The sequence below is a fragment of the Oncorhynchus gorbuscha genome, linkage group LG16 (assembly GCF_021184085.1).
Source record: "Oncorhynchus gorbuscha isolate QuinsamMale2020 ecotype Even-year linkage group LG16, OgorEven_v1.0, whole genome shotgun sequence".
Classification (NCBI taxonomy): Eukaryota; Metazoa; Chordata; class Actinopteri; order Salmoniformes; family Salmonidae; genus Oncorhynchus; species Oncorhynchus gorbuscha.
In genome coordinates, this window is record NC_060188.1 from 6,989,778 (window position 1) to 7,006,950 (window position 17,173).

Genomic DNA, 17,173 nt, shown 5'->3' on the forward strand with positions numbered 1-17,173 from the left:
TTGGTATTTTTAAACAGTACCCACGTTTACCGAAGCGATTAAATGAAAATAAATCATGTGCGTATGAACCCCATTTATTTAAGTTCTCAGAATTCACATACCAGAATCAAATCATATAAATCTATGAATCAATGTACTTTTTAGGCTATGATAAAGGTAACCAAAAGTGACCAAAACTTGAAATATGATACCATAACCTACACATCCAGGGAACTGTCAGAGCTCCTCTTTAAAGAAAATATCAAGTATTAACAATAAAATAACAATAATCAAGTTAAAAACTTGATAATCAAGCATAATCAACTAATATGTGCAAAATACACAATCTTCAATTTGTAATGACTGCACAATTAATTTGTAATGACCAATGTTCAACAATGTTGTACAATCAGACAGTGTTTAAACCTGAGACTGTGCAGCAACATATCAATAGAACATAAAGATCTACGCTCTAAAGGCATGTAAAGGCATGTTAACATTGCAGTATAATATAGACTGCATGAATCTTACAGTGCAATTTGGTCATAACAGGATCAGTGTTCCTTTCTGTAGTCTTCATATTCAAGCATACACTTAATAATTCATGTATATCTGCTCATAACTCATAGACCATCCAAGGCCCTCATGCTAAAATTCCAAGCAGTAAAAACATATTATGCCATGGTTACTGGCAAAACCCTTAGTTGCATCATTATGTGGCAACAGGGAGGATCTACAAATAAACAAACAGGAAACCTATAATGATAATGTAATACAGACGGTGTTATAACAGAATATCAGTCTCATCAGAACTCCCCTCTACAAATAAACAAACAGGAAAACAAACATACAAAGAAACAGATTCAGTGCAGATTCTGCTACCATACTGTATACAAAGAGCATGATTTGCAATGTAAATATGAGCCATGTGACACGTTACTATTCAGCACAATCAAACAGTTAATGGCTTGTAAAGCCAGAGAGCCAAATTGTGGACCCTAGTTACAGGCTACAACAGGCACCGGCATAACTATGGTCCAGAGTATTTCCTGGTCAAGTCGCACGGTCTTGAAAAACTCCTTTAGACATACCATCAACAGGTACTATGTGCAAAGTTACAACCCAACGGCATCAGGTCTGGAGACTGTACAAGACCAGTCACTATAAGGTCTTCAGTGACTTGGGCTGTCCGTTCAGCTTTAGGATTCGCTCGGCATCCCGGGCGTTCTCTCTCAATAGATCCATGTTGGCATTGACATTCTCCTCCATCCACTCCTCCACTGTGTCTGGGAAGTAGATCGCCTCCATCTCCATACGGAAGTTCTCTATGTACGTCTCCCACTTATCCAACAGTCTGGAAGAGGAGACAAGGGTTTAACTAACGAAGAAGAGGCACTTTTTATTCCATTGTCCTCCAAGTGGCTGAATATCTCTCATACATCCAGATAATGTTTCTGTGGCGTTAATGATGAAGAGAAAGGTGATGGCTAACCATCAAGAATTTTAAAAAGCAATACTTACTTCTTCAGCTGACCTTGGAAGAATCCTATAATTCTTGGATTTGCAAAATTATATTTTCTGTGGTAGCGACTGAAACCCCCTTTGATGTGGCTGTATGAGATAATCATCAGATGAATAGACAAATTGTCATCAGAAAAATATATGGTATTTTCTTTGCATCTGAATTACTTCTTTGCTTCTAATTACTTAAGCTGTATTCTTCATACTCTGGAATCACAAATAAAAATTGAAGCGATGGATGCTTACTAGTGTTTCATGAGGGCATCCACCTCCTTCTGCAGGTTTGTGTGAATGTAAAACACCATGTGGTAGATCTGAGAGCCTGAGAAGGCTCCACTCCCCTCACTACAGAGGCAGACAAACAGGAGAGAAAGGTCAAGCACTTTACCAAACAACATATGTTTTGTTAAGTTCACAAAGCAAGGCATTTCAAGTAAACCATATGTGACATGGTACAGTACAGGTTGACTTAAGAAAGGAATGTAGCCACACTCTTGCTCTGACACAAAAGAGAAATCACCAAATTCCACCTCCTCACCAATTTTCAGGTGTACGTTTTCCTTTCTCTAGAAAATTGCAATTGGTCTTTCTCATAATACAAAACAGTATTTCAGTTGACTCACATTTGATTAAATAGTACTGTTCTACTACTATCTGAGACTACTACTAACCAGATATCTTTCTCCACCTTGATGTTGCAGCCCAGTATGTGGTGAGCCTCCATCTTTGCATTTTCATCAAATGCACCTGTCCAACAGATGCATGTATAATGTTAGTTACAAGACCGGTGTACTGTGATACTTTACCGATCTCATGTCCGTAGTGGACACGTTCTTTGGAGAGCTCACAAACTGCGCAACACTTCTGAGTAAGAAGCTTTGGTTAATTTCATTATATTCACTAGTTTTCTGTCAATTGCTTTATTGTCTTTTGTTTGGAGCACATGTCTGGTTTCTCAGTCTTGTAAATGTTGAGTGCACCCACGCTCACATAGTGCCAGGATAGGTGTGGTTTATTGTATTTAAAGAAAGAAATCGACTCAACAACTATCTTTTGGTATTTTTTTCACTACTCTACTGTTGATACAGTACCTACGTTTTTTTGTCAGCAGTCAAGTTTTCAAGATATAGGATTTTCAAGAAGCAGTGTCACTTGCCACATCATCATGACATCATACGTTTTGAATCATATGATGCATTTTCCAAAATATAGTTTTTGAGTGGATTCTTCCTTTAAGTGTCCATTTGGGTATGTTCTCATGAGTTCTGGTTGAGGATTTGTTTGGGGAGGCTGCAACTGAGCCTAGCAGACCCCACCTGTTAGAGCTCTGCTACCCAACCCAAGCCCGGATGGACCCGACATTATACATCGGGTTAGGGCCGGATAGGGCCTGTTTTTTCATCAATAGCTAGGGTATAGGCAGGACTTGGGTATAACTAAACTGACCACTATCATTTTCAAGCTGAGCCATTTGCGTGTGCTTTGCTGCGCAGCACAGTCATATCTGACTAAGATCATAACAAGGTGTAAGAAGTGCTTCAACCTCATCAAATATAAGCCAGGAGATTATTTCACAGGAAATAATAATGTTCCTAAAGTTTTGTCAGTGTTAGAGTGATGAAAAGTAGCTTACAGCTAACTGCTATCTCATGTCTCTTCATTGAGCAGAGAAGCCCAAGCGGAGCTGTTGCGATGGATATTCACAATTATTTTGGATTTCTGGTTTCGGGCAAGGCCGGGCCTTAAATTTGGCAGAAGCAATCAGGCCTGGGTAGGGTAGGGCCTGAACGTCACGAGCATGGGTAGGGCTCGGGCTTAAAATTCATGCCCGTGCAGGGTTCTACCACCTGTGCCTTTATGCTTAGGCTAGTTTTTGCCTGTTAGGAGGCTTTTTCTTTTTGAATACTGACATTTTGAAGTCAAACATTTGCAAATATATCAACATGTACATGTATCACCATCATCAACAGCACTGTGCAAATAGAATAAATAACACAAATTTGCACCTCTACTTGCCTGCCTCCTGATGAATCTTTGTCCTTATGACTGCGAGAAGGTTACTATTTTACAGTTCCCCTGGCACTTACCATGCTTTAAGCTCTGTAGACACATAGCCAGGGAGGGAATGCCAACTGGGAGGAGTTCACACAACACGGTATGGTGCTCAAACCTGGAGGGTAAAATATTTCAAACGCTTAGGTGCAGCACTTCATAACACAGACACACAGTAAAAGACAGGATCATCCTGTTGGTTTAGTTTAATGGGCCAACAATTAATCTAGTTCAACTATATAACATCATGCCTTATACAGTATATCTTCCACATGCTCTCTTTAGTACACACACTTTAAACATTACATCAGTATCAGAGTCAATTGTGGTTGATTAGTGTCAAGGTTGCAAAATTCTGGTCATTTCTCCCAAATTACCAGGTTTTCCAGTTGAAAGATTCCTGGAATCAGAAAGGAATAAGCATGAAATCCGGAACCCTCCAACCAGGATTTCTGGAAAACCTTAGAATTTTGGAAAAGTAACAGAAATGTTGCAACCCTAATCAATGTCTTACCTCTGCCATCCTGTTAGCAGGATGCCATGGAGGGTTATGGAGGGGTATTTGGTCATAGAGTTCATGACCTTTATCCAGGACAGATGGTTCTGTAGCTGATAGTCAAGAGGGGTCCATCGCTGGTCAATACCTGTGCCCCCTTTAAATGCACTGGCGAACCATATACCCTTGAAACCGGCCTCATGGTATCTAGATATCAATGTTCCTGTTCAAAATAAAAAACAATAAAATGGGGTATTGGTAAACATAATATTTTCCCTCTCTTATTCAAAAGCTGTAAACAGTTTTACAATGGTCTAGATTCTCTGTCATCGGTAATAACATTTGCCCCACCGAAGATATTCTTTAAAAAAGTATACTCGGTCATAACATACTTTATATGGACAAATAAAATACAAATGTGACATCTTTTTCAGTTGGAGGGTGGTTAAACCTTCCAGAATTGGAACTGTATCAACTTGCTACCCAAGGCTTTTACTCGTGACATATAGTTGAACTCACTAAAGAGGAACAATGGGTATGTACCCTGGGTACATATTGAAGATGCACATGCTCATCCCCAGAATCTTTTCATGTGTCTATTTTCAAAGGATAAAGCTAAGAATATGAACAACTTCATAGTTAAGAACACTTTAACAATATGAAAGAAAATGAATCAGATTCTATTAGAACCAACATCACTGCCATAAAATTCAACCCTATGGAACCATCCTTGGATAGCTTTTCAGAATGCACTAATAAATTGGTCCACATAGAAAACTAAAGGCATAGAAACTGTAAATGACTTGGTAACAAGAAATACATTTATTTCCATGACAGAATTAAAAAGCAATTTTGGACTGACCAATGTAGATATTTTCAAATATATGCATTTTAAAAGTTGCATATCACAAAATTTCAATTTGAAATATTTTGGACATCAGAGCAACCTTGAGGGAATCTTATTTGAGTCATAAATGGATGTTCATATGATAGGTAAGATATAGAAAACCTTGCAGAGAGCCTATCCAACTGACAATCTCTTAGAATTATTTTTAAACTGTTGGAACCAAGACTTAAAAGGAACTGACATTCAAAACTGTAATATCTTATGCTTCACGGAGTGGCTGGTTATACGCTGTACAGGCAGGATAGAACAGCTGCATCTGGTAAGACAAGAGGTGGCGGACTATGTATTTTTGTAAATAACAGCTGGTGAACAATATTTAAGGAAGTCTCGAGCTATCACCAAGCTAAGGACCCTGGGACTAAACACCTCCCTCTGCAACTGGATCCTTGACTTCCTGAAGGGCCGCCCCAGGTGGTAAGGGTAGGTAACAACACATCCATCCTCAACACATGGGCCCCTCAGGGGTGCGTGCTCTGTCCCCTCCTGTACTCCCTGTTCACTCATGACTGCACGGCCGGGCACAACTCCAACACCATCATTAAGTTTGCAGATGACACAACAGTGGTAGGCCTGATGACCGACAACGATGAGACAGCCTATAGGGAGGAGGTCAGAGAACTGGCCGTGTGGTGCCAGGACAACAACCTTTCCCTTAACGTGATCAAGACAAAGGAGATGACTGTGGACTACAGGAAAAAGAGGACCGAGCACGCCCCCATTCTCATCGACGGGGCTGCAGTGGAGCAAGTTGGGAGCTTCAAGTTCCTTGGTGTCCACATCACCAACAAACTAACATGGTCCAAGCACACCAAGACAGTCATGAAGAGGGCACGACAAAACCTATTCACCCTCAGGATACTGAAAAGATTTGGCATGGGTCCTCAGATCCTCAAAAGGTTCTACAGCTGCACCGTCGAGAGCATTTGCATCTCTGCCTGGTATGGCAACTGCTCGGCCTCCGACCGCAAGGCACTACTGAGGGTAGTGCGAACGGCCCAGTACATCACTGGGGCCAAGCTTCCTGCCACCCAGGACCTCAATGGTCAAAGACTCCAGCCACCCCAGTCATAGACTGTTCTCTCTGCTACCGCACGACAAGCGGTACCAGAGTGCAAAGTCTAGGTCCAAGAGGCTTCTTAACAGCATCTACCCCCAAGTCATAAGACTCCTGAACATCTAATCAAATGTCTTCACAGACTATTTGCATTGCCCCCCCCCCTATTTTACACCGCTGCTACTCTCTGTTATCATCTATGGATAGTCACTTTAATAACTCTACTTACATGTACATATTACCTCAACTAACCTGCACATTGACTCTGTACCGGTACCCCCCTGTATATAGTCTCACTATTGTTATTTTACTGCTCCTCTTTTATTTATTATTTTATTTTATTTTACCTTTATTTAACCAGGCAAGTCAGTTAAGAACATATTCTTATTTTGGGAACAGTGGGTTAACTGCCTGTTCAGGGGCAGAACGACAGATTTGTACCTTGTCAGCTCGGGGGTTTGAACTCGCAACCTTCCGGTTACTAGTCCAATGCTCTAACCACTAGGCTACGCTGCCGCCCCAATTAATTACTTGTTACTTTTATTTCTTATCTTATTTCTTATCTGTATTTTTTGAAACTGCATTGTTGGTTAGGGGCTCGTAAGTAAGCATTTCACTGTAAGGTCTACTACACCTGCTGTATTCGGCACATGTGACTAATAACATTTCATTTTTTTATTTGTTTGCACAAGATGGAGGGGATGTCGGAGCATACCTAACGATTTTAGTTAACAAAAATGTACACTTAGCCCAGTATAAATTAATGTATACAATGTATTATACTGTACAAGAGACTACATTCACAAATTCTACAGCGCAACGACAGTCATGTCTTAAGTGTAAAACTAAATATGACTCAATAATCAATGCTTTCTGGGAATGCTATACAGTCCAAAGGTTATTGGTGGAGCTAGAAAGTTGGCATGTTATAAGTATTACAATGTCAACTTACTTTAAACCCGTCTGCTTGCATATCTCAAGACATATGGCATACGGAGATGTAGTGAGATACAATGGGCTGGACAATTCTCTCATCACTCATCTTGAAAAACATATACTAAAAACTTGGGAATCAATCAATGCGCCATCATTAACACAATGGAAAATCTCATGATTTATTATTTAAATAGCATGGGCGACCGGAAAAAACGAATTGGTACAATTTAAGGCCATGTGAGACAAAAATGATGCAGGCACTAGGGATTGGGGTGTGAGCATGTGAATCTGGGCAGATTAACTGTAGTCAATGCTTGTGCGCGTCCGTAAATTGTTGTTCGTATGTGTATGTTTGTATCTGGGGTGGAATTTTTGAATAAAAAAGATATTATTACAAAAAAAGTATTAATGGCTGAAAACATAAACATACCAATACCATCTGTATCCATTTTCTTCAAATAGTTCCATATTGTTGGGGAAGCAAGATCTTGCAGGCCTGACTCTAGGGGTATGAACAGATGAACAATCAGCTATAGAGCAACTAGTCAGACACTTAGTGGGGTTTAACCATTTCCATTGTAATGCACATGGCATAATTCATTGTAATAAACATGGTATAAAGTTTTAAAATAAAGATATAACATAGAAGCACTTGTGTGTCCTGAAGTCAGTCAGTTCTAATTAGAAAAACATACATTCATTTAATCAATCCACAGTACAATTGGACTGCTAGGAGATCTCATCATCACACCTTTAATAGTGGCAGGGCTGATCTTCCTCAACATGTCATCCCACAGAATCACTCTGACCCCTGACCTTCTCTCTGTGATGAAACGGGCCAATGACACTGCATGGTTCAGGAACATTTTCCCAACATCCCCCTTATTGCTATGTAACCAGTTTTTAGAGTCCTGGCTCTCTCCCAGACCCCTCACCTGAGGAACATGGAGAGACACACACACACACACTGTATTATGAATGGAACTATACAAACTAGGGGGTATGAAAAATGTAGGCCTATCTCATTGGTATGATAACAATCTACTTGTACTTTATTTGCATATATCCTGCTGAACTGAAAGTCCTACAGACAGATACAATGACATACATTAGTAGTGTTCTAGTTCATACAAATACAAACACACGGCGTACCTACACACACAAAATCATGCACACACGCACACACCCACCCACAAACCTCATCAGCCCCCATGTGGAACCAGCGTGCGTCAGGGTGACAGTCCATGACCTGGGAGACCATGTCCTTGACCAGAGCCACAGAGCCAGGATGGTGGGGGTTCAGACTGTTAGGGAAAGCCCTCACCTCCCTCAGGTGGAAATACCTCTCATGCTTCAACACAAACTATCAAGAGGAAATAAGAGGAGGACAGATTAAAGAGGAGATTTGTGGCATAGTTTTTACCCCACAGGCAACAGTGGTTATATTTCATTACACAATACAATGGAATAGTATCACTCAGAGCCATATATTTAGATAGATCATGGCTCTGGTCTCACTTAGTGCAGTCATGACTGAAAATTAGCATTCCAAGGAATGTATAGTTGTTCTTGCTTTTCTGGTATGGTTAGAATATGAAACAAGTGATCCACTTATTTAAGGTCACGATAGCCTCAGGAGATACAAACAGACCAGCTGTGTAGTGTTTCAAGTTTAAGTTTTATTAGTCGTAAGGAAAGGAATACACATAGTATATATCATCCAATGAAATGCTTACTAGCAGGTTCCTTCTAGACAATGCAACAACAATAAGAAATAATAAAACAGTATGGAAGTGGCGTAGCGGTCTAAGGTACTGCATCTCAGTGCTAGAGGCGTGTGACGACCCTCCCACTCTGTCTGCCCAATTCTTTCTCTTTGCTCTTGTTTTCCTTAATAGGGTGTCAGTGGGCGGAGCCGGGAGGGTCGTCAGTGAAATGGGACACACCTGGGCTCGGGTGTGTCCCAAGATAAATGCACCTCTTCCCGATTCATTGAGGAGACTCTCTATGCAGACACAGACAGATTTTGGTTGTGGCATTTTTGTGGCCATTTGGTTTGCTTGCGTTGGCACCTTTCAACACCCCTCGCTATCACATGTATACACGCGACCACTCATTTACACTACTGACAACTGACTAAACACACACCATTGTTAATTGTATTTACTTTACTTCAGTTAATAAATATATTTTGTTATTCTTTATCTCCACGTTGTCTCCCTTTCGTCACGGGCGTCACTACAGACCCTGGTTCGAATCCAGGCTGTATCACATAGAGCAGCGTGCAATTGGCCCAACGTCGTCCGGGGGAAGGCCACCATTGTAAATAAGAATTTGTTCTTAATAAATCCTATTTTTGGAAAAATAACGTTCCCAAAGTAAACCGCCTATTTCTCAGGACCAGATGATAGAATATGCATATAATTGACAGCTTGGGATAGAAAACTCTAAAGTTTCCAAAACTGTCAAAATATTGTCTGTGAGTATAACAGAACTGATATTGCAGGCGAAACCCTGAGGAAAATCCAATCAGGAAGTGCCTCTTATTTTGAAACCGTTGTGTTCCTATGCACCAAGATTGACCATTGAAAGGGATATCAACGAGATTCCTTTTTCTACGTATTCCCTAAGGTGTCTACAGCATTTTGAAGTAGTTTCATGCCTTTATGTTGAAGAATGAGCGTAAACGACTACATTGCACGAGTGGCCACCTTAGGGCTCTCAGAGTGATTCTTGAGTAAAAGACAGAGGTAGTCATTTTTCCTCTCGCTCCTACTGAAAAGCCAATTGTCCCGGTTGATATATTATCGAATAGATATTTGAAAAACACCTTGAGGATTGATTATAAAATACGTTTTCCATGTTTCTGTCGATATTATGGATATAATTTGGATTTTTTTCGGAGTTGTCGGGACCGCTATTTCCGGTGGATTTCTCAACATAACGTGACAAACAAACTGAGGTATTTTGGGTATAAAAATCATCTTTATGGAACAAAAGGAACATTTGCTGTCTAACTGGGAGTCTTGTCAGTGAAAACATCCGAAGAGCATCAAAGGTAAACGGTTAATTTGATTGCTTTTCTGATTTTCGTGACCAAGCTTCCTGCTGCTAGCTGGACATAATGCTATGCTAGGCTATCGATAAACTTACACAAACGCTTGTCTTACTTTGGCTGTAAAACATAATTTCAAAATCTGAGACGACATGGTGATTAACAAAAGGCTAAGCTGTGTTTCGCTATATTTCACTTGTGATTTGATGAATATGAATATTTTCTAGTAAGATTATTTGGCCGTTGCGCTATGCTAATTAGTGTAGTTGATGACAATTCTCCCGGATCCAGGATGGGTAGTTCCAAGAGTTAACTGACTTGCCGAGTTAAATAAAAATAAATAAAATAAGAATAAGAACGTAAAATAAATGGCTCAGTAGAATAAACATTTTACTATAAGTATAATAGACTGAGGAACCAATATGAGTATAATACATACAGACCAGCTGTGTAGTATTTCAAGTTTAAGTTTTATTAGTCGTATGTACGGGATACACATAGTATACATCGTCCAATGGAATGCTTACTAGCAGGTTCCTTCTGGACAATGCAACAACAATAAGAAATAATAAAATACAAGAATACGAACATAAAGTAAATGACTCAGTAAAATAAACATTTTACCATAAGTATAATACAGGTAGGCACAACTTCTAGTCCAATATTTACACGTGTTTTGGTGAAGGGGGGTTGGGGGGCAAGTGTTTAAATAGTGCAGCATTTAGTGTCAGGTAAATGCTGTTTAATAAATAAATACAGTAGGGGAAGAGGTAGTTGTTTGGGCTAAATTATAGATGGGCTATGTACAGGTGCAGTAATCTGTGAGCTACTCTAACAGCTGGTGCTTAAAGCTAGTGAGGGAGATAAGTGTTTCCAGTTTCAGATATTTTTGTAGTTTGTTCCAGTCATTAGCAGCAGAGAACTGGAAGGAGAGGCAGCCAAAGGAAGAATTGGTTTTGGGGGTGACCAGAGATATACCTGCTGGAGCGCGTGCTACAGGTGGGTGCTGCTTTGGTGACCAGCGAGCTGAGATAAGGGGGGACTTTACCTAGCAGGGTCTTGTAGATGACCTGGAGCCAGTGGGTTTGGCGACGAGTATGAAGTGAGGGCCAGCCAACGAGATGCATTGAAAGTATAACGAGCATTACCTTACTCACTGTGAACAGCGTAACCACCTATTTCTTCCCCCACTACATCACTGATACAGTATCCCTGACTTACCTCGAGGTGTCCAAACACTTGCACTAAAGGAATCAGTTCCAGCTTGTTGAGTTTGGCTAGGCTCTTTATCTCCTCTATATCTTCCATACTGTTTAACAGAGAACACAGAGATATACTGTACAGCAGACTGTTCATCATTGTGACACATATTTAAATAGAACACCAATAATCCAATAGAATGGTAATACAGGTCTCTATGATTTGTCCATCCTAGTTCTGACTTAGTTTTATCATCAGGGTCAGGAGTTTCTCTTGTGACATGCGATCTGACAAGGAAAACTCCAGGCCCTAGTTTTTTCCTATCAATCATAAATTGACTGAGACATCACCATCTGGTGCTCACCTGTAGGCATACGGTGACCTGAGAATCGTCAGGTTTCCATGATAGGGAAACATGTCCTCGTACTCTAGCAGAACACCATCAGCACCCAGAGAGGAGAAGAGCGGGAAGATCTGGAATGGAAACCGTCACAATGACTTTGGTTCTGGTAGATACAGCTGTTATACTGCATGTTTTTCAATTCAATTCTAATGCTATACTATATAATCAAGACTACCCATATGCCAGTATCTCCATTAAAATATACATCTTAAAAACTTTTACTGCAGTGGGCTAAATCAGGGTTACACAGAGTGTTTCTTTGTAGTCTTAAACAATTCTACTTTGAAACAAAAGTATACACCTCACACACATGGTTATGGACTTCAAAAAAGAAGACACCTGTACCATGTCAGATATAGAGTTGAAATGTATTACGTTGGGAGTTTGCATCCAAATTTGACACTTTATATACGTACATCACAGAACACTGAAATAAAACAAAGCCGTTTGACATAGAAACACTGGATTTTTTATGTTTATTAATTATTAAATGATATGAACAACATTCCACCCATCAGGTCATTCGGTCATTTGACTGCAGGTAAGGGATACACCTTATAAAGAATACATTTACATTTTAGTCATTTAGCAGACCAGTCATTTAGCAGACCAGTCATTTAGCAGACCAGTCATTTAGCAGACGCTCTTATCCAGAGTGAGGCCCTGCAAATAACATTTTTGGGGGATCCACCTCAAAGAGATAACTTTTCTCACCTGCTTCATGTATTTGACTTTGGGTGCAGCACCTTTCAGATCCAGGTGCACTATTCTTGCAGGGACTTTGCTGGTTTCCAGAGGTGCTGTGCCTGCTTCTTTTTTTACTGGAGGCTCTGGAACCTCTGGTTTCTGGGCCCAGTTAAACAAAGAGTTTATATCCTCTGACTTGTGTACAGTAACAGCCTCCTTCACCTTTGGCCCCTGGTGCCAAAATGAGCCAGGATCCATGGTGGCTAACTTCTGTTTCCTTTCAGTTCTGGAACAAGACAGATTTAAACAGTATTTTTTTAAATTTTCTTCTGAAGACTAATAAAGGCTTGAGAAAGTTTTAATAAAATAATCTCAGCACACAGACCGAACGGCTGACCCAAGAGGCCAAGAAAAACACAATATTATATCATTTAAGTCTACAAACACCTCACTGAATGAGGATTGTGCCCATGGTAGGATGTCTCACCTGTATTCCGAAAGCAGAAGTTTGACAGCAGCAACAAGCACCAGACAAAGTACAACAGCTCTGAGGGCCTGCCGTTTTGTTACCATGGTGCTTCAGCTGACAGAAAGAAATAGAAAATAGTATTTCAAGTTCATTTTCAAGTTCAAGTTTTTAATAATACCCACATGGCAGTCAAATAAGCAAAAGCCATGACAGGGAGACATAGTGGAGTGGTAACGCGCGTGCAAGCAGTTGCTCCCTACGCCACTTGGGTACACTGCAGCATCCACTGAGAGGCTCTTGCTGCCAAGGGAATGCCTGACAGCTTGAAAGACGTTTTAGACACTACAGTGAAAATGGTTAACGTTGTTAAAGCAAGGCCCCTGAACTATCATGTATTTTCTGCATTATGCATTACTATGGGCGGTAGGTAGCTTAGTGGTTAGAACGTTGGGCCAGTAACCGAAAGGTTGCTGAATCGAATCCCCGAGCTGACAAAATAGAAATCTGTCGTTCTGCTTCTGAACAAGGCAGTTAACCCACTGTTAACCCACTGTTAACCCACTGTTAACCCCGGTATGCCATCATTGTAAATAAGAATTTGTCCTTAACTGACTTGATTAGTTAAATAAAGTTTAAATTTAAAAAACATGGGCTGTGACCATGTAACGCTTATACAACATACGCTGGTGATCAAGGGGCAATATATTGACATGTTTTTTTCAATTTCGAGATGAGCTTAAAGTTTTCTTTACTGACCATAATTTTCACTTGTCTGACCGCATGATGACGAGTTTCTCACACGACTGGCCTATCTGGGTGATGTTTTTTCTTGCCTGATTGATCTGAATCTAGGATTACAGGGACTCTCTCCAACTATATTCAATGTGCGGGACAAAATTGAGGCTATGATTAAGAAGTTGGAGCTCTTTTCTGTCTGCATTAACAAGGACAACACACAGGTCTTTCCATCATTATATTATTTTTTTGTGTGAAAATGAACTCAAGTTTACAGACAATGTCAAATGTGATATAGTGAAGCATCTGAGTGAGAGCATTTCCGCAGGTACTTTCCCGAAACGGACGACACAAACAACTGGATTAGCTATCCCTTTAATGCCCTGCCTCCAGTCCACTTACCCATATCTGAACAAGAGAGCCTCATCGAAATTGCAACAAGCGGTTCTGTGAAAATTTTATTTAATCAGAAGCTACTGCCAGATTTCTGGATAGGGCTGCGCTTAGAGTTTCTGGCCTTGGCAAATTGCGCTGTTAAGACACTGATGCCCTTTGCAACCACGTACCTATGTGAGAGTGGATTCTCAGCCCTCACTAGCATGAAAACTAAATACAGGCACAGACTGTGTGTGGAAAATGATTTAAGACTGAGACTCTCTCCAATACAACCCAACATTGCAGAGTTATGTGCATATTTTCAAGCACACCCTTCTCATTAACCTGTGGTGAGTTATTCACAATTGTTGATGAACAAATAAGGTTTTATATGTAAGATGGCTAAATAAAGAGCAAAAATGATTAATTATTATAATATTATTATTTGTGCCCTGGTCCTATAAGAGCTCTTTGTCACTTCCCATGAACCGGGTTGTGACAAAAACTCACACTCATTCTTATGTTTAATAAATGTATTGTATAGTGTGTGAGTGGGAGGCTTACAATGATGGCAAAAAACACCATTTGAGAGTGAGCTGACCCTGGTGCTAGAGGGGGTACAGCTGACTCTGGTGCTAGAGGGGGTACAGCTGACCCTGGTGCTAGGGGGGGTCCACAGCTGGAGGTTGAATGTTTGAAGGGGTACGTACGGGACTATAAAAAGTTTGTGAACCACTGCTCTATAAGGAATTTGATGTAGGCCTATAGCATTGACTTTTACTTAAGTATGACAGTTTAGTACCCTTTCCATCACTGTACTTAAGTAAATTTAAACTTTTACTCAAGTAGAATTTTACTGGGTGATTTTCACTTTTCAGTCATTTTCTATTAAAGCTGCAATATGTAATGTTTTGGGTGACCCATCAAATTCACATAGAAATACGTGTTATAGATCTGTCATTCTCATCAAAAGCCGGTCTAATGAGTGGTAGATCTGTTCTATGTGCACTTTTGCTATATTTCCCGTTCTTAAATTTAAGGAATATGGATGTAGGTAAGCAGACCCACAAGCCACTGCGGCCCCTCTTGATGAGGTCAGTTTTTGTGTGGCTTCCACCCCTATCAAAGTTGTTCATCCATGCTGTACACTATACTTGCTTGTTTTGTCACATGAACTGAACACAATTAAATCAATTGCAACCAGGAAATGGCCCGCTACTGTAGAGGACTGCTAATTCTTATGTAGGTGACATTACACTACTATAGCTGGGACAACGTATTTTCATAGTAAAACAGGTTGGGCCCCATACAGGATATTTCTCACACACACACTCACTTAGATCATCCAGAACACTGTCACAACAGGATACTCCTAGCCACAGGTGCTAGCCGGCAGTTCCTCCACAACTCCCCTGAAGATATTTACGCACACACATTACACACGGACTCTTGAGGACAGGACAGGGACGCATACGCTCTTACACACTGACTCCAGAAGACAGGGACGACGCACATACAATACACACATAGCTGCCGAGGACACCCAGATAAGACACCCACAGACTGGCAGAAAGCCTAGACTTAGAGACAAACTAGCACACACACATAATCTCCCTCCCAGCCGAACATTGTGTGACTGAAGATAGCGCACACACCAGATCTCCTTTTCAGCTGAACATGGTGTGACGACCAAGAACAGGCATGGCAGGATTCTACGATGACGGACAGACAACAGAGCCAATGCCGGATGACTACACCCCAGCCTGATCCAATCCGAAGATCCGATCTCCTAGAAATCAACCTACTTTCTGTTGTGTATATGAAGCTTGTACTCACTGTTAGCAAGGTTCCTTTCTGCTAGTCTCTGATGAGCTAACAGAGGGGCCCGTATATACGCTGTACCAGATATCTTTACTCTGAATAAACCTGTCGCTTGTCGTACAATCTACCACCTTGTCTGAATCGATCCTTAACCGGCTCACCCTTCTACATATCCTTTTATCAACACTACCGATGTCGTTCTTCTGTGAGCTGCTCCAAGCGGCTGCGCGCTCTTGAGGGGTGAAAGTAATGCGGTCCAGTACCGTGTCCAGGCAAAATAAATAGAGGGGTTACGCCGTACCAGTACCGGTCAAACATGAGCCTATCACAATAATTAAAACAACATGTCAAGGAAACTGTAGGCTATTACACCACTTTTTATCATAACCGCATGTACTCACCAAAATGCGTTGCTGTTCTGCGAGCACACTGACATTTTGCCAACGCAGAGAAGAGTGGAAGACACACGAGAGTCGCGCGGACAGCGGTGGGCGCATACATTCTAGCCTAAATACAATTGCTACTACATGTCATTACAATTGTTGGTGTTTTGTGTAATATATGTGTGTTTCCATTCACCACTGTTTATTTGGAGGCAGGCAATATGTTGCGAGTGGAAATAGGAGGTCCCGTACCGGGAATAAATTAATTTCACTTTCATCCCTGCCTGAAAGATTGTATTCGAGGTATGTTCGCCCCTGCGAACATACCTCACGTACTTTGCGATTGTGTAGTATACTTTGTGCATGATTTCACTATTATACTAGCCTACATAATTGCTACGGTGTATACCGCCACTACACTAGGCTACATCAGTGTGGATAAAAAATTGGTAGCCTATTTGCAATTCCCACTTGGAAAAAGTGGATATACTTCATATACCTGCGTATTGCCTCCAATACAGCGCTGCCATTGTTATGTTCAATATTAATGAATTGCATGAACAGTAGACTATACAACTTCACATGTGTCAACGCATCAACTCAATGACGATTTAGATTAACACGCAGATGGCGGTAGTCTACAATAAATCCTTACCCCGTGAAGAGCGTGCATGTATAGTTTGTTGTCCTAATGTTTCCGCACTTACAATTCCCGGGGAAAAAAGGAACTTGAACACCGAATGTTGTGGAAGGTCTACTGTACACGAAATGCACGACAACTTTCAACGAACTTCCGCGTTACACTAGTGGTATCTTGTCACATACACTACCCACTGAGCTATAAATGAACGCACCCACCCAGCATTAAATAATAAAAAAGCACTGCGAAAAGATAGCGCTCTGCTCTGTGCAGCAGAATATACTAGAGTAGAGAGAAGTTGCACCCATCCTCACATAATTAAATCATCCAGGCTAGTAAATGGACATTTATCTGATCTGTCCACGTATTGTTTGGCGTGTGGGAAATAAGGCACGCGCATTGTTATCATAATCTTTGGAATAGTTACTGTGCCTGTGTTTCGTGCATGGAAATAGTCTCA

At 40.8% G+C, this 17,173-nt stretch overlaps 1 protein-coding gene across 4 annotated transcripts; it reads right to left on the reverse strand.

Moving 5' to 3' along the window:
* Positions 1-58: 58 nt before the first annotated feature.
* On the reverse strand, positions 59-17,146 carry zgc:113333 (beta-N-acetylhexosaminidase). 4 transcript variants are annotated; one of them, XM_046303974.1, is made up of 14 exons: positions 16,729-17,146; positions 12,778-12,873; positions 12,318-12,576; positions 11,565-11,674; positions 11,222-11,309; positions 8,144-8,308; positions 7,697-7,880; positions 7,376-7,447; positions 4,067-4,271; positions 3,588-3,670; positions 2,172-2,247; positions 1,747-1,845; positions 1,501-1,590; positions 59-1,333 (listed from the first exon to the last, which is right to left on the reverse strand). In XM_046303974.1, exons 2-14 carry the CDS (start codon positions 12,861-12,863, stop codon positions 1,141-1,143), a joined length of 1,710 nt encoding a protein of 569 aa, XP_046159930.1. In that variant the 5' UTR covers positions 12,864-12,873; positions 16,729-17,146; the 3' UTR covers positions 59-1,140. The 4 variants fall into 4 exon arrangements, with proteins under 4 accessions (XP_046159930.1, XP_046159932.1, XP_046159934.1 ...); XM_046303976.1 differs by lacking the exon at positions 16,729-17,146 and adding an exon at positions 16,092-16,216; XM_046303978.1 differs by lacking the exon at positions 16,729-17,146 and adding an exon at positions 15,706-15,874.
* Positions 17,147-17,173: the final 27 nt, after the last annotated feature.

Excerpts from the sequence above, each read along its gene's own strand:
- zgc:113333 (XM_046303974.1), bottom strand. The coding sequence starts at position 12,863 with ATGGTAACAAAACGGCAGGCCCTCAGAGCTGTTGTACTTTGTCTGGTG. Across the intron at positions 12,577-12,777 it reads CTTCTGCTTTCGGAATACAG|AACTGAAAGGAAACAGAAGT; the intron begins GTGAGACATCCT and ends GTCTTGTTCCAG. Across the intron at positions 1,846-2,171 it reads AAGGTGGAGAAAGATATCTG|TGAGGGGAGTGGAGCCTTCT; the intron begins GTTAGTAGTAGT and ends CTGCCTCTGTAG.